At 45.2% G+C, this 24,325-nt stretch overlaps 1 protein-coding gene and 1 pseudogene across 5 annotated transcripts in view; one reads left to right on the top strand and one right to left on the bottom strand.

Annotated features, from left to right (window-relative positions):
- Slc23a2 (solute carrier family 23 member 2) overlaps positions 1–24,325 on the bottom strand; it is a 90,939-nt gene that overhangs the window by 30,919 nt on the left and 35,695 nt on the right. For 4 of the 5 annotated variants that reach the window (XM_029472175.2, XM_021184093.2, XM_029472186.2 and 1 more), the window contains exons 2-5: positions 17,633–17,887; positions 10,437–10,535; positions 7,459–7,575; positions 5,364–5,521 (exon numbers count right to left, since the gene is read on the bottom strand). In XM_029472175.2, the coding sequence (XP_029328035.1) occupies positions 5,364–5,521; positions 7,459–7,575; positions 10,437–10,535; positions 17,633–17,740 (482 nt within the window). In that variant the 5' untranslated portion in view covers positions 17,741–17,887. Of the gene's footprint in view, positions 1–5,363; positions 5,522–7,458; positions 7,576–10,436; positions 10,536–17,632; positions 17,888–19,418; positions 19,596–24,325 lie in introns of those variants that run through there. The other variant, XM_029472178.2, reaches the window with a different exon arrangement.
- LOC110310925 (heterogeneous nuclear ribonucleoprotein A3 pseudogene) lies at positions 16,002–17,136 on the top strand (annotated as a pseudogene).

Genomic DNA, 24,325 nt, shown 5'->3' with positions numbered 1-24,325 from the left:
CAAGAGTCAGGCAGTCTTTTAATCCCTGACCTTGAAGATGAGAACAACCACAATAAAGAGTAGTCTGTGGAAACGTGGACAGCATCCCTGCCCCAGCAAACACGCCACGGAGGCCGGACGGGCTCAGGCCTCAGGAGGGGCTGGGTCGAATGACTGCTGCTGTTTTCTAATCCATCCAAGTCAGGATGCTGCCTGTGTGAGAGGGGGCCGGCACACCCAATCCTGTAACAGTCATCAGGGACATGCTGTTCCACCAAACTTCTACCTCCCTTCCAGGGCCCAGGTAATAATGACAGCTAGCTCACGGCACCAGCGGGGCAGGCACTACCTTGCACAACACTCATTAACATGCTACATATTATTTTTCTTCTGGGGGAATGGTCTTTGAGGAGCTAGGCAGTGTGGCTGAATTCTCATGGCTGGTAAGTGGTACAAAGGGATCCAAGCCACCACGTCTATGGTGAGTCTAGTCACCCAGTGAAGCTGACTAGAAATGATGTCTTTCAAGGTCATTTCCTTCCGGGTTTGCACTGACCTTCCACTTCACCACACTATTTAAGATGCTTTCTTAGTGAAGTAGGCAGTAAACTTTTTATTTGTGGGAATGCTACAACCAGCTATTATGTGCTGCGTGGCATGGCATAATCTAAGGGTCATGATGTCACTGACTTGGCAGTTTGGGTGAAACATTCACCCTGAATCATCCATGCCTCTGGCCCATCTTCCAGCTCACAGCAAGTGGGAGACTATGCACCCAGTCAGACAGCACCATAAGGACACAACCAGACAAACTGGGGTCTGAGTCCATGACACCTAGCCTGGACTTTAAAACGTTGAGAGACATAGCAAGCAAAACACTGTACAAGCTTAATTGGATCATGGCTTGGAGAGGCTTGGGGAACAGCTATAACACATCTTTTAGGGACAACTGGGGAAATTAAATGTAGACTGCATATTAGATGGTATGATGGAATAATTATTTTCTCAAGTTGATAAATGGCATTGTGGTTACTCAGAGACTATCATTCCATTTAGAGTGGAACAGCATGCCATCTGCAACTTCACTTCCAAATGGTTCACAAACACAAGGACTCCTCAGGGATGATGAAATGTGGGGACATTTCCAACCTCCCTAAACAACCTCTCTGCACTCTGATAGTGAGGGCTCAAAGTCCCCAGATGTAAGACCTGGAAAATGTGCTGCCCTCAGGGAGTATACCACTTGTGCAAGACCCCACTCCCCACCAGCCCACTACATATATACTACACATTGTCACACACACCCTATGGTTACAAGAAGCTATTAAGATAGAAAGCAGGAGACTTTCTCTTATGGGCAGTGGCTAATCAGAAACCAGATACTGAACTAGTGTCAGTGGCTCTCAGCAAAGGAATCTGCTATGTGCTTAAGCAGGTTTGTGCCTGACCACGAGAGGCCCCTTTGGTAGCCCCTACCTGCACTCTTACAGTATTGGGGATGACAGAGTAGTGAGGCTCCTGGAGCAGGCTTGAGGGGTCCTCTAAAGACAGTGGGGTTCTCTTCTAGCCACATCTGTGAGAAAAATCAGTGAGGCAGAGAAGCACAGGGTTTCAGAGAACCTTCCTCCACGGTGACTCCACAGAGGTGGGGGCCTCTAGCCATGCCCACTGCAAGCTGGCGCTGTGGGCTAAGGAGAATTTGAATAACCCTATCCCGATGAGGGGGAGATTTTAAAAACAAGCTCAAGGGGTAGTTAAAACTAACCAAATGTAACCAAGCAAGTAACCAAATGTAGAACTGTTGAGTCTCTATCAAAGGAGCTGAGCAATGAAGATGGAAGTACAGGGAGAGGCAATGCGGGAAGGCAGAGGGGACGCCCGGGAAGAGGTGTCCTGGAAATCAGCCCACCCAACATACACATGCTCTAGGGAGTGACCGTCACAACCCCCTATGGAAACGATGGTGGTCTCCAGAGACAAGGAAGACACTCTCAGGCAGCAAAGCTTCGGGAAGGAAGGGTCTGCCAGAGAGGAGCACTGTGGACTCAGCCTTAGGTCTGCAAAGGAGGAACACGCAGGGCTCAGCCTTAGGTTTGCCAGGGAGGAACACGCAGGGCTCAGCCTTAGGTCTATAAAGAGACACATCTGTTTCAACATCTTTGTTTCTCAAAGATCCATTCGGCTTTCTTTCTTTTTTGGAAACCGGCCTCATTATGCAGTACTGGCTGCCCTAGAACTTTCTATATAGACCAGGCTGGCCTCAAACTCAAAGTGATCCACCTGCCTCTGCCTCCAAAGAGCTGAAATTAAAGGCATCCAAATCCAACATCTTTCCTGAACTCTATTTTTATGGAACAATAGTTTCAAGGCTGCAATAATGAAGCGGGGAGGATCTAGGCACAGGCCACTCCTCCTTCCCTGTTCTCTAGCTTCCTCAGAAGAGGCTCACCCCTCAGAGGCAGGGCCCAATCACCTTAGCTGCCCAGTGCGATGGAAGCATCGAGTGCCAACAAATGCCAGAAAAACACATAATACAGAACTTAATGACACAACACAGATAAACCACCACAGAGTTGGGAAATCCAAGAAATCACAAAAGCTTAACTTGAAAAAACTTCTGTGAGGGGAAGGCTGAAAAAATGACTAGTAAACCAAAGCACAAACCATCTACATACAATCCTTTAGCTGAGGGGTGGGATCAGCCCAGCTCTGGGCTCCATCCCCACACCGCCACACCCCTCCCCATCTGTCCACTCTGGCATCTCCTTGGTGTGAACTGCTTGTTTTAAACAGAGAAATTTCAAACGCCAACTGAGATGCTAATTCTCAGCACTGGTGATGGTCCACACCATTATCTAGCAGTTACACTCCACAACTGCCCAATTACCTGCAAAGTTACAAAAGATGATTAAGATACAGACAATAACTGTCACCCAGGGACACTGAAGGCAGTCTCCCTCATCCTCCCAAGGATATGATAGCTGCCTATGTCCTGAGGCTGAGAAGGTATGTCCCACCACTCTTCTGTGGTCATATGGCTAAGGCCTTCAAGGCACAGTCCTACCACTCCGGGGTCTTAGTGCTCAGTCGGTCCTGGCTCGCACCTGGTGACAGGAATCCTGCGCTAGGTCATAACTTAAACTGCTTTTGCTTCCACCTCTGCCAAGGTGAAAGATAACTCTCATCCTTTAGGGCCCAAACCACAAGTCTCTGGGACCTATCTCTACTACTGCCACCTCCTCAAGTCCTAGACATGCTATCCCTGCCTCTCTTATGACCCTATATAATGTTCTGGGGTATGGTCATCACCATACATGCACAGTCCTGTCTGCCTGCCACCTGGAGTCAGTTGCACTTTCTACAGATAGCTCAATAGGTATCTGTGGGGCTGTCAGAACTTTCCCTCTTTCATAGGTCAAGACTGGATACCACCCATGCCTCAACAGCCACAGAATCCCACATCCCAGGTCCAGCTTGATACCATAGTACCCATTTTCCCAGACAGTATGCACTCACTGCCTGGTTCTTAGATGGGATGCTGGCCTACTGATAAAGAACCAAGCATGTAGCCACACATGGTGAAGAGAGACAGGCTGCTCGTCACTGCACAGACACCCCACGCCAACAAGTAGCTCCTGATTTCCAGTTCCCACGTGGGCAGGTGGCAGCACCCTCTCTAGTTCTTTCTTGACTGGCTGCTCTCTAGGGGACAGAAGAGGTGAACTGCGCTGACCTCACTGTTCTCCATGGGCTAATGCCTGATGCCTTTAAAAACGGGTGCCATCAAGACCAAGAGCATTGCCTGAAGTTCCTGAGGTCCACTTGCTATGTCATCTTATGTAAGTCTGCCCAACAGGTTCAGCAGTCTCCTGGCCAGGCCTTTGGCATGGCATAGGAATGCAGCTTACACAGGCAGATGCAGCCATCAGGAAGAGCTTCCACCACCTCCATGTTAGCCAACTTTAACAACCATAGGTCATATCAGCTAGTTAGGAAAAATATTTCCTCCCTCAAAGTGCAATGCCCTGTGTACTATGTAAAGCCAACAAAAGATGTTCCACCAGATCTGTGACCCAAAGTCTTGGATAATCAACACCAAATACCAGTGTCACTCCTACCACATTTAACGGCCTGGCTTGGACATTTTGTGAAAGCCTGGGTTCATCTCCCTCCCTAGCATATCAATGACACCCCTACTCTCCTCTGAGCCCCTGATGAAAACATCTCTGACCCTTAGGTCAGTGTCTAACAGGAACAGCTTGCCAGCCCCATGGTCTCCAGTGCAAACAGCTTCTCTCCACCAGCAGACCTGCAAAGGAACTGCCCTTCACCTTCCCACTCCACCTCTACTGCAGCCAAACACCCCAGGTGCTCACTGGCCCCTGGCAGGATAGCCCTTCAGAGTTCTGAGGATTCTGGCACATTGGACTCCAGGTCACAGCTGCCTGCTACTCAGTATCCCTCTAGCTGCCTCTTCCTAGCAGGGAAAAGCAATTCCCATTTGCACTGTCTCCAATGGAGAGAGAGAGAGATCCACAGACTTTGCTCTGAGGATAACCAGCAGAGCCTGGGCAAGTAGGAAGCTGTGCTGAGAACAGGACTGACTGTGGAAACGAAGAAAAGGCCGGCTTACAGAAGCTAGGAATGCTTGCTACTTGTACTTCCTAGTTCAGCTCCACACTGTTACGGGGCTATGGATGCAAAGGTAAATGAGCCAAAGAGCTAGCACCAAAAAGAGCACCATGAGAAAGTGGGGCAAAGACAGAGGAGCAGGCCACATTAGAAGAGTGAGTCCAAAGAACATAAAACACATGTAGAAATTCAGGGGAGAACAGAGTATTTCAGGAATCTCTGGAGGGGAACAAGTGGGGCAGAGGATGTGCAGGGGTGCTTTGTGGGCAGGCCACTAGGACATGAAGTAGGGCGGGGCTCAGAGGCTGAGGTAGAAACCTGGGAAATGCAGAGAGTGCACAAGTTGTACACTAGGAAAAACACAGCCTGGGTAGCCCAAGGAGGGGAGTGGTAGAAAGATGGCAGGAGCTGGGGGAGTGCACAGAGAGCAGAGACAGTGCAAGAGACCAGATAGAAACTGGGTCAAAGAGACTGGGTCAGAACTACAGCAGAGGACTGGACGGCGTGCTAGAGACCAGAGTGCCTTGCCAGCCAGCCACAGAAATGAAAAGACTTTTTCCAACTTGCACAATTGTTCCCTTCATGAAGAGAGGAAATATGGGGCCAGGGACACCTTGTAAATGTATGCTGAGACCAATGGCCACTGGGATATGCTGTACCACCAAATGATCTGTCCAGTAGCCCTGAGCAAAGTGCCCATCTTTCTCAGTGCCTTGCTGGGGTGTAAAAATCCCATAGTACATCTGTCTCACCTGCATCCAAATGTTGTCTGCAGCAATGTAGTGATTCCCACGCAGAAGAAAATGGTCCCGATGAGCTGGCTGGTAGCCCACTGGTCATCCCCCACGCACATGGCATCAGCCAGCAAAAAGGGCACCGCGATCGTGCCACTGAAACACGTCAGGTAGTGCTGCTCGAGGAGAGACAAGGGGAAAGGTAAACCTGCCCTGGATTTGCTTAATTTGCCCTTAACACTGGTGTCCTGCTGTCTTTAGGACATACAGACCACATGAAGACGCTCTAGTTACACGAGTTACACATTCTGATCACGTGTCCCGCCATTTTGTAACTTTCCATTCCCTATTACCCATGTCCTATGACATCACTGACACGAGTTCACATCAGCACAAAGGAAGGTCTCACAGAAGTTTAGATACTTCTTACTAGGCATACTTACTTTTTGTGCCCACTAACACTTGTCCAGCATGTTAAGTACATTGTGCTGAACAACTCTTGCCGTGAAGGAGACCCTCGCTAGGCACGCTCGAGGACGTGATCTGACAAGGTCTTGTTTTACTCCTGTTTTATGGAGTCAGGGTCTCACTCTGGAATCCACAGTGTGTCAAACTCACAATATGGCTCGAGCTGATCTCAAACCCATAATCTTCCTGCTTCAGTCTTCCTGTTATCCAGGAGTAACAGGAATGCAGCAAACCCAGCTGGGATGCTCACATCTGCATTCCTAAGAGATTAGCCTGTGGGGCTCTTTCGTTTGCTTTCAGCCCTCTCAGGTCTGGGGAATATACTTCAGAGCAGAGGGCATTTTCTACCTTGCTCTGTGGTCTAGCACTCTTGGGCAGAGATTCACTCTCCCTCTAAGTGCCCTGTCCTCCCTCCCGTGGCCTCTGAGGACAGCTCCAGCACTCACAATTCATTTCCCTTCCTCCCCCTAATTTTCTAGTTCTTTATTTCTGTTCTGTGAACTCCCTCTTTTTTTTCCCCAAAGCTTCCCATTCTGCCCAAGTCAGAGAAGCACACTGACTGTATCTCAAATGTGCAGGTGTGTTCTGTCGAAAACTCCTCAATGCAGTGCACAAGGTACTGTGTATAGTTAGGAACAGGAGGTAAAAGAGTTGTCACTCCCATGTGACTATCCTAGAAATGCCTGAAAGGTGGGCCTCTCATATCAGGTCCAGGGTTATTCACCAAGCCCGTTCAGCCCTCCGGCTGCCAGAAGTGGGACCAGGCACAGTCCAGCTCCCAGTAGACATGGGGTCTGAGCAACAAGACTGACTTTCCCCCACCTGAGAACCCTGAAGGGAACTGGTCACACACTGAGCAAGGAAGTGTGGAAAGTCAGACCTCAAAACAGGGTCCAAACCCAACGCAGGAGTCAGAAACCAGGTAGGAGGCCAAGAAGGAGAGAGCACCCCCCCATTTCTCAAAAGTCACTTTAATCCTGTGAGCAGGACAAGCACTAAAGTCACAGTAGACCTGTCTATTGTCATCATCCCCCACCTGTTCGAAGGTACGGCAGACAGACTAAGGCTGGGAGGCAGCAAAGTTCCCTTCCTTTAAAAGACAATAGAGTCTTCCCTCTTTTCCTGGTCATGATATTTTCCAGGATTGTGGATAGCTAAGGCTGGGTAGGAGGCCCAGGCTACTGACCCCTTTCTGTTTCTGCTGTCTCCCCTCCCCAGCTCCACCTCCCCTGCAGCCCCACCCCCCCCCGCCCCCATCACTTTTCACTCCCTCGGCATTTACTTCCCAGTTCTTTTCTTTTCCCTGCTGTTCTGAAATTAATGTTGAAAATTCTTATACACCATTCTTGTAAAATACATTTACAATAAATCTTAGTTAAAATAAAACTTGGAGACTAGAGAGATGGCTCAGCAGTTTAATAAACACATGTACTGTTCTTGCAGGACACTGGAGTTCGGTTCCCAGAACCCCCATCAGGCTCCAACACCTATGGCCTCCACAGCCACCTGTAGTCACATGCCTACACACAATACACAGACTAAAAATAATAAAATAAAAATTAAACACCGACTATCTTAAACATTTAGCCGGTAAACAGTATAAGCTCTAGGCCAGAGGTCACACACCCTAGAAGAATCATCTCACCTGCAATCCCAGGAATATGCACAAGTACCAGGGAGGAACATCTTCTATAGTGTAGATCATATCCGACCTCTGGGGATCCAGGCTCCCAGTGCTGTCCAGGGTCTCTGCAAGAGAGCTCTGGAGTTGAGAGGAGAAAAGAGGGGCTAGTCACTGCCGGGAACGATGTTAGCTCCATCTGACTTAGCACAACCCTCTACTACCCAGAACCACCTTCTGCTGGTGCAGCCATTCTGTCCTGAGTACCTCAGAGAGGTAATTCTCAGAATGAGGGCTCTGACTCCCATGACATTGCCTCATTCCCAAGAGCACCAACCCTGACCAGAGCCTCTGCCCAAATCTTGAACTCTTTCGGCTTTATTTATTTTAAAAAATATCATTTCTAATACTTTATGTGGCAATAAAGATTTTTAAAATGTTAAGTATTGCATGCATCTAAAAGTCAAGATCACCAAGATAACTAACTCAGCCTAGCAATTATTCAGTCTTGACATCAGCTAAACAGATGGCTTGAAGAAACCCTGTCTTTCTTTCCATGGAGTCTTAAAATTGCTCTAGTTTCTAAGCCTCTGTAAATAATTAATTGCATGTCTTAGAATCTCTGGTGGTTGGAATGAGAAGTCTTCCATAATCTCAGACATTTGAGTACCTGGTCCCCAGTTTGGGCTGTTTGGGGAGGACTAGGAGGCATGGCTTTGCTGGAGGAAGTACGTCACTGGGTGCAGGCTTCTCTGCTTCCTGTCGTGGTTTTGATTTGAGCGCTTAGCTGCCTGCCTGCTGCCATGCTCCCTGCAGTGATAGTCATGGAACCATAGCTCCAAACAAACCTTTGTCACAGTATTTCACCACATTAATTAAAACGTAACTAACACGATATGTACTTTTAAAATATTTTCTAACCTAGCAAACAAAATAATAGGAAACAAAATGAAAATGTTCCACAAAAAATGGCTAGAGCTAATACTGTGAGCCCGTAGTCCATTTCCGATGGAGATAGCCCACAAGGAGCTGCTAACTCCATGCCCTGCCACCTAGTGTCCCTTGAAAGGGGGCAAACTTGGGGGTTAAGTCCCTTTCCATAAACACTGGAATTCTGCCTCACTGTCTACAGTTAAAAGGTACAGCCTAATGAAGTTGACACTTGACACAAATGTTACAGAACAAACATTTGCCTCTGGTCCAGCAACAGACGCTCACAGGCCTGCAGTGCTGAATGTGCTAGAATGGAACTGTGTCTTTCAGAGACTGTAGTAGTAGACATGACAGAGAAACTGCACGTGCACATGAGAGACTAGGACAGGACTGGCTCAGCAGGCTGGGCTACTCAAACTCTCTCCGCCTTCCAAAGGAAGGGCTGGCCTCACCTGACACCAGCTCCCAGGTGTTTGCTTTTGTTCTTGGATTTTAACAACAATTTCCTTCCTTCCTTCCTTCCTTCCTTCCTTCCTTCCTTCCTTCCTTCCTTCCTTCCTTCCTTCCTTCCTTCCTTTCTTCCTCTGAAGCCTTGGGGTAAGGTAACAGTTTACACAACAGTCCCATCTATGGCAGGACCCTTGGGTCACCTGTTACCAGCGTGTTCACTGGGAAACTAGACTCTAAATTCAGCTACATGGTGGCCAGCCATACCTAAGAGGCTGATTCCTGATAAAACTTTCCATGCCAAAGCTCAGGTGAGCTTCCCTAGTTGACAATATTTCATGAGAACTATTATGGATTGTTGTGGGAGAATTACAACACTGCCCGCCTGCCTTCACTGGGGGAAAGGTGTCGAGAGGCCTGGTGTCTCTCTAACTCTGCTGTTGTAGTTTTCCAACCAGGACTTTAATCTGCAGCTTATCTCTATACACAACTGCGAGGGTGAAAACTGAATGGATTCTACGAATCATTAAGAAACACCTGAACCCAACTGCAATTTCTGAAACACTTCTACACAGACAGGACTAAGGACATACTGGGCTCACCACACAAGGTAAATTCCACACTGTCCTATATATTACACAAAGGAATAAAACCAAGGGCAAAATAAAGCCCTTCCTTAGTATATGCTAGTTTGCCTAATGAATGCCCCTGAAGGTCCATGTGTTAAAGGCTTCATCAAGGGTGGCAACAGCCTAAGATACCATGGACCTTTAAAACATAGATTTTAGATAACACTGGAAGCTGGGGTAGAGGACTGTAAACAAAGTCCACTTTAGCCAAAACAGACAGACAGACATACAAACAAAGGCACAGACACAAAGATCTGAACTCTTGAAATGCATTGTGGGACCCTGCTTGCCCCTGCCCCCTTTCTGTTTTCTGGGTCAGGATATGAGCATTGGTTCTTATGTGCCATGAGACTCTCTGGGGCGATGTCAACTAGGGTTGCCTATCTTCTCCTTCCAGACCTTTTAAGCCAGAATAGAACTCTCTTTACTTCATTTCATTATAGTCATACAAAACAAAAAAAGTACACAAACACAGTCATTCAAATTTTATTTAAAAAACAATGAATAAGCACACACAAATATACATGTATGTATGTGTACATATGTAAATGCAAATCTATCTCTATAATCACATACATACATACATACACACATGAATGTATGCATGCATGGACCATGCTTTAGAATGCCACACTGGTAGCTGGCAGTTTTGATTTCAGATATCCACCTTAGGTACACTTACCTTATATTTTTATTCCTATTTAATAGGTGAAAAGCTGATACCCAGAGAGTCATGGTAATTCCTTAGAGTCTGAGTCACCTCTGTAATCAGACTTGACTTTTGGTCCTCAAGCTCTTTCCCACTGTTCTCAAACATTCTGGCCAAGGCTTTTACAAATACCTAGATAATGACTCTTAAGAGCTTTTAACCTTAATTGCTACTAAGACAATTAAAACCTAGTAATTATGACTCTTCCATTACAAAACAAACATACAGACCCCCAAAGCCCTGCAGAAACAGGGCCGGGCAGTGGGAAGGGGTAGCATGGGTACCTTCTCTGCAATGCCGTTCTCTGTGGTGTAGATTGCCATGAGCTCCGTGTCCTCGTTGTCCTGCTCTCCGCTGGATGTGGCCCCACCATTGATCACCACCTAAAGAGAAAGGCTACGGTGAGAAGGGGTTTCAGCGCTTGCCATTCTGCTGTAGGGAAATATGGTTTTTCTAAATGGCCTCCCATAATTCTTAAGAGAGCCCTAAACTGCATATTACATATTGCAGTGGCAAACTTTGTTTTCTTAAATGAAATAGATGTGTATAGGCTACTTTAAATGGAGAAGTGTGGAGCTTCCCATAGGAAGCTGGAGCTGGGTAAGCCAGAGCCCCCCAGGAAAGACAGAAATGGAACATTCCAAAGAAACTTCTAGCCATAGAATCCTCAACACTCTCCAGGGCAAGGGAAGTGACCCATGAGCCAGGGTTGCGATGTAGGTGACCGGGCTGCTGCTGAGTGGTAGTGTCTACACTGCTTTGGTTAGGATCACTTCCTCAGGAACCAAGGTAGCTAGCTGCCTGTCTGCTCTCGAAAGAGGAAGTGTGGCAGTCAGAAGACTATAACTAAGCAGCCTGCTGTGCGCGCGCAGCTGCTTAGACACTGGGAAGCAGGAGAGCCCACCCATCTTGGAATCTATTCAAAGGAGGCCTAGCCTTATGCTGTGCATCCTCTGGTGAGGAACAACATGATTTATCTGGTTAGAAACAAGAAACAAAGTATTTTCATTCCTTCATCAAATGGTTCCGTTCCTAGGGATCTCTTCTAAAGATGCAATACTGAAAGTAAAAGAGGCTTTAACTCCAAGAAAACAAGCACTTTTTAGGTGTAACAATAAATAACTAGCCATAAGCTAGTTACACTCAGATACTAGAAGAAAAATGGACATTTATGTGTATTTAAGTTTGTAGGTGCCAGGGGAGACCAGAAGAGGGCGTCAGATCCTCTGACTCTCAAGTTGCAGGCAGTTATGAGTCCCCTAACCCAGCTTGGGTACTGCTGGGAACTGAACCCAGGCCTCTGACAACTGTTCTTAACTGCTAAGCCATCTTTCTAGTCCCAGGAGAGTGATTCTTACTGATATGTTAACATCAAGGAAAACCACCTATAGCTTAGCTACAAGTGGCAACAGCAGAATTACATTTTGTTTGTTTATTTGGGGGACAAGTTCTTGCTCTATAGCCCAGGCTATCCTGAAGCTCGGGATACCCCTGCTTCAGCCTCCCAAGGCTGGCAGTGCGGATGCTGCCACTGTACTGCCTCCAAATAGTTTTTAAAAACACAGAATAGAGGCAACCAGAGCTACAGAGTGAGATCCTACTCAGGAAGAGAGAGAAAGAGAGAGAGAGAGAGAGAGTTAGTTCATAAATCAATTAGTACAGATTGTACTGGTTAGAAGTATATCATTGTAATAAAAATTCCATATATAGGAATAGAGAGATAGCTCAGTGATTACAAACAGTGGCTGCAGAGGACCAAGGTTCAACTCCCAGCATCCATACGGGAGGATCTCACAACCATCTTATGTAGGTAGCTCCAGTTCCAGGAGATCTACAAAAGGAAACCCTACCTCAAACACCACAACCACAACAACCAAACGTAGATTAGCAAAAGATAAAAACACAGTTTACATTTCAGCACTGTAAAACAGAAACACTGATGACAGTCTAAGAGAAACTATAGGTGTAATACAGAGAAAGGAGGACTGAATCAACAATTTATAAAGAGCACCCCCAAATCAACAGGGGGAGAGGGAGAGACCCATGCAGGATCCAGCATGAATAAAACAGGGCTTCAGAGTCCTACTCCTAGCTGAGAAACACGAGCAGCTGATGGCTGTTGAGAAAGGGAAATCAATTTTCTCTAGTGGTCTGGCCGCTTGTGGTTGCCTAGGAACCAGTTGATGGCTCTCCACCTGGGTGTTGAGACCTCTTTGGGAGCAGAATGACCCTTTCATAGTGATTGCATGTAAGACATCCTGCGTATCAGGTATTTATTTATACTATGATTCATAACAGTAGCAAAACTACAGTTATGAAGTAGCAACAAAATCATGTTCTAGTTGGGGTCACCACACCGTGGGGAACCATGTAGAAGGGTCAGGGGTTAGGAAGGTTGAGAAGCACAGCTCTACACCCATGCACATACTTACAGCAGCACTAACTGAACTCTGTTCCACAGGAAGAAGAGCATGGGATAAAATTAGAAGGAAGAATGGGAAAGTCTGGGAGAACTAAGAGGTGGTCAGGAAGCTGAATACGATCAAAATACATTGTATACTTGTATAAAATTCTCATCAAATACACAAAGAAAAACAAGCATACTGCTGAGTTCAAGACTAGCTGGGCTACAAAGCAGGAGGCAGTCTAAAGAAAAAGGAGGATGAGAGGCAGAGGGAGGAGAGAGGAGAGAAAAGAAACTGAAGTTCACACGTTGGCAAAGGAAAAAGTCCAAGTAATACTATGTAAAGTATAATAATAATAGTATTAGCACACAAAGCCAAGAGCTCCCCAGCTATCCATATGGTTGGCAAAAGATCCAGAAACAATAAACTTTGGGTCAAGGACAGCAACAGCACAACTTTTAATCTCCACTCTTCACACTCCCTGAACATTCAGACCTGCTGACTCAACATGTGCATCGTCTTCACATTGCCTTTAAAGCAAAGAACAATGACAGCTTACTTCCATATAGTGACCGTGGCTGTTAATCAAAGGACAACGACACCTTACTCCCATCTAGTGACCGTGGTTGTTGGTCAAAAGGTCATTTTGCCCTCCTTTTCCTTTTACACACTTGGTAGTTTCCTATAACGAACACAAGTTCTTTCTCCAAGAGGGAGTCATTAAAAAGACTAAATAGCTAACTAAGCAACAGCGGGTATAAAGTTCCTTGGCCTGAGGAATTCTGGAGAGATTTCTAATCCACTGACTTTTGTAGCAGCAAAAAATTAAATTTCTCATTTGTAAGCACGTAGACCCAAGTCTAAGTTTAAAAGCATGCTAGAGATCTGAATAGGGCTCTAATTTAACATGCTCTAAAGGAGATGGATTTTCTTATATTACTTAGCAAAGGTCTGCTTTTAAAACTATTTCTGTCCAAGTACAATGGTGCATACCTATAATCCTAGCTCTCAGAGGCTGAGGCAGGAGGATTATGGGTCTAGGGCCAACCTGGACCAGAACAAGACCCTACCTCAAAAACCAGACCAAAATAAACAGAAAAACACACAGAATTCTAATCACACTACAGCTTCTTACACGAACACTGGGTATGTGACATTGGTTGTCTGTGGTAGCTGCAGCAAGACCCACGTTCCCAGCCCAATTCAAGTTTGCACTTGAAGCTACAGCATTCCACGTTGCATCACTCAGCGGCCCGGGAAGCCAGGAGAACACATGGGCAGGATGAATTTCCTAACACAAAACAACTGGAGTAGAGTAACTCATGAACTAAGGCTGCTCTGCTTTGTGGGTAAATGTACCTTTGGGGGAACACAGGTGTTTTGGAACTAGGAGGAGGTAGTAGTTACATAACAGAGTGTGTGTGTGTGTGTGTATGTATGTATGTGTGTGTGTGTGTATATATATATATGTGTGTGTGTGTGTATATGTATGTATGTATATATATATATATATATATATATATATATATATAATGTCTCTGACAACTCTATTCCAAATTTTATGTTATATACACTATACCTCAAAAACAAATTTTTTGAGATAGGTTCAAAATGTAGCCCAAGCTAGCCTTACACTCCAGAGCTTCTCTAGCCTTGGCCTTCTGAATCCTGGACTACAACCAAGTAGCACCACTGTAGCCAATCTCACTAAACTCTAAATTTTAAAAGGGTTCCAAATACAGATTTTGGCAAAAGTTCACAATTCCAACTGTCCTCCTGACTCTGTCTATTCATATTCACACAACAGATGCTCCTTGGGCTACACAAAAGCTCAGATGCTTATTTCAACGATCCTAGCTATGTCCCGGGCAAATAAGACTCAATCCTGATACTCTACAGGATACCCATCGAGGGTGAGCACTGGTGTCAAGCTAGGAAATTCCAGCTTAACCCAAGAGGCCTTGGGGAGCCAGGAAGGGGGCCAAGCACAGACACTGAAATGCTTTTTAATCTTTCTAAGATTTGATTTTGATCTGCACTAATAACGTGGCTTGTAGGGTGGTTGAGGAAGTGGCTCTGAGCAGAGCTAATGTTGAGCTGATGTGGGCAGTGAGGTGCTGCCGGATGAAGACAGTCTTGCAGGGGTAGGGTTGGGCTTCTGGGCATACCGGTTCCACATCACTGAGATGAGAGACACAAAACATTTTAAGTTCAGTCCCTAGCACCCACACGGTCTTGTACCAGGGGATCCAGGCACTGCCTATATGTGATTCACAGACATATATTCAGGCAAAGCATCCATCCATACAAAATACAGGTTAAAGAAAAGAAGGAAAATGGCTGTGCTTCTGACCCAGCTTCAAGAGGCTGTGTCTAGTGTTTTGCCTGAAGAGTCTGGGAGCTGTGGAGAACAGCACCTGGGGAGAGACCTAGCTAAGCTGGCTTTCACAGCCAATCCACTCATTAATCTATTAATTGCATTCACAAACAGATTATCTATTCAAAAGGGCAGAGCTCTAGTCTTCTCTTCAAAATCCTACTTGGTACCATCTCTTCATATTTCCTAATGGGGATTACATTTCAAAATGAGGTTTAGAGGAACCAGACCACACCGAGGCCACAGCATGCAGCTCTAAGCCAGTGCTTGTAAGCCTCTTTGTAGAGAAGATGTGGAAATTCATGACCCAAGGGCTTGGTAAGTGCCAGACACATTAGTCATCCTTATTGCCATCCACCCCTCTCTATGTAAAGCTGGACGCAGCCTACAGTTTCACTATGAGCCAGGGACAGCCATGTCACAAGTAGCATTAAAGGACCAGGTGAGATACAACCCAACAGGAATCCCCAGAGGAGACCCAGCGGAGAGGAGCAAGAACCTGTGAACTCTTGCTGAGTACCAGCTACTGCAGCGCACTTTGTTAGAATGTGGCCATTAGGGTGTCGCAGAAGGCTCTATAGGACTGTAAGAACAGAGGCTTTAAGACAGGAATCCCCAGTGCTAGAGCTCCCCAGTCCTGAGGAGCTACTGGCTTTTGATGGCTACAGGGAGACGGAGTCAGTTTCCTTATGATGTGAGTCACGGGTGGTCAACCACACAGCAGGGCAGTCAACTCCCAAGACAAGCTGGGCAACACAAACTTGATTCAGTGGGAAAAGAAAACAAAAGAGAAATCTCAGAGTTGGGTAGCAAGGGGTAAGAGGATTTTGCAGGGGGTGGGGGGCAGGGGAGATGAGTATGTTCAAATTACATTTGTATAAAATTCTCAAAGAACCATCAGCCAGTTTCAGGTAGCTAATGTATGTTAGATCTGAACTACATCTCCTAACAGTACAGTTTTGGAGAGAAAATGAAGACTCTCTCCAGAACACAGTAAGCACTGGAATGGTTTTAAAAACATTAATAGATATTGAACTCGAGTTGGAAGAGGCGAGTCAGGTCTCAAAATGGAGGGCCATGATCCACAGGAACCAGAGCAGCTGAGGAAGCTGTTTATTGGTGGTCTGAGCTTTGAAACCACAGATAGCTTAAGAGAACATTTTGAGAAATGGGGCACACTTACAGGCTGTGTGGTAATGAGAGATCCCCAAACAAAACGTTCCAGAGGCTTTGGTTTTGTGACCTACTCTTGTGTTGAAGAGGTGGATGCTGCAATGTGTGCTCGGCCACACAAGGATGATGGACGTGTGGTGGAACCAAAGAGAGCCGTTTCTAGAGAGGATTCTGTAAAGCCTGGTGCCCATTTAACGGTGAAGAAAATTTTTGTTGGAGGTATTAAAGAGGATACGGAAGAATATAACCTGAGAGACGACTTTGAAAAGTACGGCAAGATTGAAACCATAGAGGTTATGGAAGACAGGCAGAGTGGGAAAAAGAGAGGATTTGCTTTTGTAACTTTTGATATCATGACACAGTTGATAACATTGTTGTTCAGAAATACAACACTATTAACGGGCATAATTGTGAAGTGAAAAAGACCCTTTCTAAACAAGAGATGCAGTCTGCTGGATCACAGAGAGGTCGTGAAGGTGGATCTGGCAGCTTTATGGCTCATGGAGGAAACTTTGGTCGTGGAGGAAACTTTGGTGGAAGAGGTGGCTATGGTGGTGGAGGTGGTGGCAGCAGAGGTAGTTATGGAGGTGGTGATGGTGGATATAATGGATTTGGAGGTGATGGTGGCAACTATGGTGGTGGTCCTGGTCCAGTAGTAGAGGAGGTTATGGAGGTGGTGGACCAGGCTATGGAAACCAGGGCGGTGGATGTGGTGGTGGAGGAGGAGGCTATGATGGTTACGATGAAGGAGGAAATTTTGGTGGAAGTAACTATGGTGATGGTGGGAACTATAATGACTTTGGAAATTATAGTGGACAGCAACAATCAAATTATGGACCCATGAAAGGGGGCAGTTTTGGTGGAAGAAGCTCAGGCAGTCCCTATGGTGGTGGCTATGGATCTGGAGGTGGAAGTGGTGGATATGGTAGCAGAAGGTTTAAAAATAAAACAGTTCTTAGCAGGAGAGAGAGTGAGGAGTTGTCAGGAAAGCTGCAGGTTACTTTGAGACAGTCGTCCCAAATGCATTAGAGGAACTGTAAAAATCTGCCACAGAAGGAATGATGATCCACAGTCAGAAAAGTTACTGCAGCTTAAACAGGAAATCCTTCTTGTTCCGGACTGTCATAGCCACAGTTTGCAAAAAGTGCAGCTATTGATTAATACAATGTAGTGTCAATTAGATGTACATTCCTGAGGTGTTTTATCTGTTGTAGCTTTGTCTTTTTCTTTTTCTTTTCATTACATCAGGTATATTGCCCTGAAAATTGTGGTAGTGGTACCAGGAATAAAAAATTAAGGAATTTAAAAAACAAACAAAACAAAACAAAAAAACCATTAATAGCAGTGTGTACTTCCTTCCTGGGTTAACTCAAGCAGGTCCCCTGAGGCTATCTAAGAGTACAGCCAATATAACATCATGAGAGACAGTTGATTTTCAATGCCACAATGTTCACTGAAAACACAAGTGTTAACATGTGTCCTACGTATACTCCAGAGAAGAACTGCAGGCAGGAAACACTCTTACCGGGAGAGTAAAGAAATTCGAGTGTTTCGCCTCCTCTTCATATTTGCCTTCCGTGGAGCCCCCAGCCTCCACTGATTTGGATGCCGTGTTCTTGCCGATACCCATCATCAAGGAAGGCTGAGCAACCTACACAGCGGTTGGCCTGGAGTGGTTACAGGGAAGGCTTAGTCAAGCCAGGAATTTAAGACCAGAGGCAGCTCGTCAGCACCTGGAACACTGGAGTCTTAGATGGCGGTTACTGTCACCTCCTATCACCTGCAAAAGACAGTGCAACAGTCATGAGACTTAGGCAGGTACAAGTTGTACCCAAACAGCTGACAAGACACCAATGCTTTTCAGGAACCCACCCCCTTTACTATAGTCAGTTACCATTCCCCTGGAGAAAGAAGGAAAATGGTATGTCAAAATATTAGAATTCTAGGAAGAAAAAAAAAAACAAAACAGCTAAGGTATTCCTATAATGTGCATTAACCCTGAGCTTCCAGATAGACCATTTCCATTGATGGAAGCGTTCTCTACCTGCCCTGTCCAGCTAATATATGTAGGCATCTGGCACTTAAAAAGTGGCTTGTGTCAATGCAGAAATGAATTTTAATTAAAATTTAAGACAACGCAGATATAGCCAATTTTTCACAAATAAAAGGTGACTTAAATAATTCTAAATCCTCTACCTATGCTATGGAAGGCAGAAGGCATTCAACATCTAATAAAAGATAAAAATAACCTACATGGCTATGTAGACTTCAAACAAAACAAGAGCATGCGTTCTCAGTTTGTAAGAATGCCACAAAATGGGAGTCAGAGCAGTCATGCTTAACTAGGTAACATAAACGCACTTCAGAAGAAACCCAGGGCCTCCCTCTAATACCTAAAGAGAAGGTACACAAGGCGTGCGTGGGAAGAGAGAGGTCACCACTACTAAATCCGAGATGGATATGACAAGGCTGAAGAATCCAAGAGATGGAATTATTCAACAAAGAAATACCCAATATCCCAAACTTAAAAAAAAAAAGAAAAGAAAAGAAAAGAAAAATTCAAAAGCAGAAAGATCTTGCAACAAATAGGTAGACAACACTTCAAAAGAGAAAAAAATTAAAACAATTTCAAACCACGAAACATAACCTGGACAATACAGCTAATCCACCGGGGATTAACAAACATGTGAAAAACCTGTCTTCAAAAATGAGAACGCACAAAGCATACAAGCAAGGGCTGGCACACGTACAACACAACAAGCCCCGGTGTGCCCGGCTCTATATGAAGCAAGACTGACATGAGTGGGCAGGGTGGGAGGGGCAGAGCACACTCAGGGTGCTTCCTATTACAGCAAGCATCTTCCCTCCAAGAAGGAAAGTCTAACCAAACTAAAGGGTGTGTAAGAATCAAGTAGGAAACTTTCTTTTTAAAGACTTCTCCATTTGGGGTAGTTAAGCAAAGGCACATGACAGCTGATCACAGTCACAAGAGCAGAAAGGGAAAAGAAGACACAGCAGCCGGCAGGCATGCCACACTACAGTCTTATTTTTTTAATCCCCTAAATTCTAAATTTTATGTCTATAGGTGTTCTGCCTTCCTGTAAGCCTGTGTTGTGAGCATGCCTGGTGCCGGGAGCACCAGATCCCCTGGGACTGCAGTTACAAATGCTTGTTAGCCTCCATGTAGGTGCTGGGAGAGAAGGTAGCATTGTTAACCACTGAGCCATCTCCCAGACTCCAAACTGCATTCTTGAACAGAGAGAATCCGAGACACCCATCACACCTTCCCGGAGTGAAAAATGATCACTTACACTCTTACCGTAGCCACATCTACTTAAAATAGTTCTCCACAAGGCCAATTGTGAGCTCCAATGGCAATATTTGTATTTGGCCGCGAGTGGGAGAGAGCTGATTATTCAGGAGGAGAAGGCAGTGCTGGCCATCACCCTCCAATTCGCAGACCACACTCTGTGGAAGGCTTTGGGTTACAGGAACAACAAATGAATGTGGTGTGTATGCATGGCTCACAGGGACAGCCACAGGGTCAGATACCGTGTACTAACACAAGATCAATGACCTCACCCGCACAGGGAGTTGTTTTGCATGGGAAATGCCAAGGTCTGGGGGAAATGCAAAGGTGAAAGGACACAAAAGGGGGAAGGGACAAAGGCAGAGGAAAGTTTAGGGACTGTTTAAATTTCTGATAACACAGGACCAGAGGGATGGCTGAGAGGAGAGGTTAAGAGTGCATACTGGGCCGGGCGTGGTGGCGCACGCCTTTAATCCCAGCACTCGGGAGGCAGAGGCAGGCGGATTTCTGAGTTCGAGGCCAGCCTGGTCTACAAAGTGAGTTCCAGGACAGCCAAGGCTACACAGAGAAACCCTGTCTCGAAAAACCAAAAAAAAAAAAAAAAAAAGAGTGCATACTGTTCTTATTCCCAGCTCCCAATTACCTGTGACTCCAGTTATAGGCTCCAACTCCCTCTCTGACTTCCGTAAGCATGGCATTCAAGGTTACAAATCCACACTCAGGTACACACATGAATGAATGAATGAATGAATGAATGAATGGTGTGGCAGTGAATACTTTAATCCCAGCATGAGGGAGGTAGAGGCATGCAGATCTCTGTGAATTAGAGATTCGCCTAGTCTGTATAGTTAGTCCTGAAACAGTCAGGGCTATGTAGACAGACTGTATCTCAAAAAAGAAAATAATAATAATATATTATTATATATACATATAATATTTTTACCATTAGAAAACTATATTTTAAAAATTGTGGGTACTAGAAAGGTAGCTCAGCAGTTAAGAGCACTTGCGGCTCTTGCCGAGAACCTGTTGTTCAGTTCCCAACACTCACATGCTGGCTCAGAACTGTCTGTAACTCCAATTCTAGGAAACCCAACACCTCTTCTACTCTGAGGGCTTTTACACACAAGTGGTACATATACACTTGCACAGACTCCCACATACACACAAATAATAACGGTCTTAAATTGTGTGTGTTGTGTTAACATAAAAAATGAAAGTCTTCCAGAACTCTAGCACTAGATAAGTTCCCTAATGAAGGGTGTCGAGGCTGCTACTACTCCTTACAACCTTACGAAAGGATAGACAATGCGCCAGGCTTCTGGCTGTCTGGGCCCTGACCACTCGATAGAGGGAAGGGTGGTTGACGGGTAATGACGACAATGACAGTAATAATAGCCATTTTCTATTTGTTAATTGGCCTTTATGCCAGGCACACTGTGTAACTCTTATTACATAAATAACAATTATTTCTGGTCTGTGATCATAATCTTATTTGATTTGAGTGACCACTGGAACAGAGACCTCCTGGGGCTACTACAAGGAGATTCATTTTTCAATAAGCAAAACTGATAAAAATGTAATCTCAATACCCCAAAAAACTTCTTGGAATAATGAGCAAGAACAGTCATACAGTGGCACAGCGAGGTATAGGTAGGTATGGTCACACAGTGGCACAGCAAGGTATAGGTAGGTATGGATGTAATTCAGGCCATGACAGACAATTCACTATTCACAAAAATCAGTGAAAGAGCTAATATTTTAAAAGTCTACTACATAATTACATATTAGGACTAGGGAACTCTTTTCTTGGCTTATCATTAAAGATTAAATTAAGACTGACAGATTTCATAATATAAAGTTCTTTAGATTTCAGTATAGAGACAAATCAAAATTAAGGAACAAAATGCAATAGATATAAAATAGCATATAAACATTTTTACTTTCTAAGTCAATCTTAAAAATAAGCAGAAACCATAATCCCCTGTGTACCATGAGCAGGACAGTGTGCTTCCATCTCCAGTCCCCTGAGTACAAACAGCACAATAGATGTCTGAGTCCTACTTAAAGTCAAATGTAATGATGAGCCACCTCTGCCAGTGTCATCTGCTCTAACACTCCCAATGAAAGAAAGCATGGGGAAGAACAGACACTCATATATTTCTGGTGAAAAATGAGTTGATGAGAAGGTGATTTGGTTTTGTGTACCATAAGGCTCATACTAGAGTCCTGGGGCTGAATTTAGGGCCTTGCATATGCTATGTCTTGAAAGAACACTACTTCCAGCAGTATATTCTAAGGTAGTGACTAAGACAAACACTTAGTGGCACAGTAAAATTACGATCCACTCATTAAAAACAATGCCATAGAGCTGAATTTAAAGACTGCACAGAGGCTGGAGAGATGGCTCGGCAGCTAAGAGCACTTGCAGCTCTTTACAGAGGAACTCCGTTCATCCTCGTACCCGCATGGCAGCTTCACAGCCTTTCTTATCTTACCTCTAGACCCAAGGGATCCAGCTCTGTCTTTTGCAGGCACCAGAAATGCACAAGGTACACAGACATAAATTCAGGCAAAAACACTCACATATAGGATAAATGAAGAAAAAATTTAAACTGCACAGAAACCTTTATTCATGTGGAAAATTGTTCACACAAAAAATAAAAAAAAAAAAAAAAAAAACAGTAAGACACTTAGACTAAGTGAGAAAAGTCCACCATACAAGGGCAACTCACTCACCTGTTTCTCTTTTGATATCAGCTGTCTAGGGTAAGCAAACTCAGAAATAAATAGGCTGCCAGCTGCCAGCAGCTTGCCAGGGCAGGAAGAATTGTTATCCCACAGGTAAGGTTTCAGTCTAGGTCAGGTATAGTGGCAAAGCCTAAAACCCAGGGGTGGAATTAAAACCAGCCTGGACTAAATAGAAAGGTCCAAACTAGCCAGGGCTACATACAAAAACAGACACAGCAGCAATTTCTGAGCACAACTCCCAAGATAAGAGCAACTTAGCGTGGTGCTTAGATGTTCGTCTGTGCTGGGGATTTGATCCTCAGTGTGCTGATGTCACAGGAGCCAACAGGAAGACACTAAGGACTCTGGCAGTTCTGGAAACCCAGTTACAAGAGATGCTATAAACAAGCAGTCAAATCCTGCAGCATACTTTTAGCTTCCAGTTCTATTGTGTGATCTCTCCTGACCCTGGACATGACGTCACCTGGCATGAGGTAATTACAGTCAGCCAAGCCCCTGGCCTTGCTGGAGCCCTGGATCTGGCCTTTTGCACATTAGCAGCATTCTGTTTAGACTTTTGGTCTCCAAAATTATGAGGTAAATCTCTTTCTTTTTAAATTACTAAGCTTTGGGTATTCTATAGCAAGCTTCAAGGTAAAATGCTATCTTTGCACCGTGGGTCAATTAAATCAAGTCTGAAAACCACGTATATAAAAGCTCTATAGTGACGCAAAAGCAGGAGTCCCGAGCCTGGATGGACTGTAACTTAAACACTCAGGGAAACCATGAATGCACACAGCAAGATGACAACACTAGTTTCAAGAGGCATGGGAAGTGCCCACTAAGAGCAGTGCAGTCTTTCCCACAAAACTAAATCTGCCTGGATCCTATACAAATGGCTCGACCCCTGCTTTGATGAAAAGGATCACCTTCATGCACCAAAGGCTGGTAAGCAAGCCCTTTGTCACCGTCTTAGCTTAAGGATTTGTTCTCTTTAGGAAAAGATCAGTTTACTTTTTTAGTTATTGGGTCTGAATGTTTGTCTGTACACCACATATGGCCTGGTGCCCATGGAGACAGGAAGAGGGCATTGGAACCTCTGGAAGAGCAGCCAGCACACTTAACTGCTAAGTCATCTCTCCAGTCCCAAAAATTTTAAGAAAAAGAAAAGCATTTCAAGAGGATCGGATGAAGCCTGGTTTCTGGTGGGGGAATCCAGGTTTCATGGCAAATTCCACTTCTGAAACCAGGTTCTGTCTACAGAGCCCCGGCAGGAACAATTGTTCAAGAAGCCATTGCCCCAATGCCTAGAGATGCCACGAGGTGACAGTCAGTCCACGGGAGGTAAACACATTCACTTACACTCAGCTGGGGGAAGAGGAAGAACCATCCAAGTGTCAGCACAGTTCGCTTGTGCATACAAAGTCTACTAGCAACCTCCTCTCTCTCTGTCTCCCTCCCCCCCCCAATGTGCGCACACACACATGTATGTGTACATGGATCACAGGCCAGAGGTTGACACTGAGTGCCTTCCTCAATTACAATCCACCTGGTCTTTTGAGTCTCTCACTGAGCCTGGAACATGTCAACTCAAGCTACACTGACCTCCTGCTGAGCCCCAGGGATGCTGGGGTCACAAATGTGACTATTTACACAGCTCTTTCCCTGGCTGGGTTCTAGGAGATCAGACTTCATGCTTGCAAGGCCAGTATCCTGTGAACTGACCTTTACACATCAGAAGATTTATGCTAAGTCCGCCTGGAATCTTCCAGCAGAAACTGCTTCCCCAAACACTATTTAAATAAAACTGGTAAAACCATCTCTCGCCTCCTCATCCTGGATTTGCCTCCCCAGCTCCAGCTGCCATCTACACTGGCCATGCTAGGTCTGATTTCCAGGCTATCTCTAGTTTCCAGATTTGAACTCAGGCGGCCGCCTCCTCGGAAGCGCTCCTGAATTGCCTCTTCCTTTTCTACATTTCCACAGCACTTGGCATCATTTCAGCTTCCTCAGCAGGCAGATGAGGGACACAGGGACAAGGATATAAAAGGCATTCACAGCTTTTAGGGAAACAACTTTTTCTAAAGGGCATGCTAGTCACAGAGAAACAACACTTAGCAGTTGTTCTCCCGGTTTATTCCGGGAAATCTCGTGGCTGGAACATCAAAGGGGAGGAGA

The sequence above is a fragment of the Mus caroli genome, unplaced genomic scaffold (genome assembly GCF_978045245.1).
Source record: "Mus caroli unplaced genomic scaffold, Mus_caroli_1 scaffold_2, whole genome shotgun sequence".
Classification (NCBI taxonomy): Eukaryota; Metazoa; Chordata; class Mammalia; order Rodentia; family Muridae; genus Mus; species Mus caroli.
The sequence above is the reverse complement of the archived record's forward strand: the minus strand, read 5'-3'. Positions and strand labels throughout refer to the sequence as shown.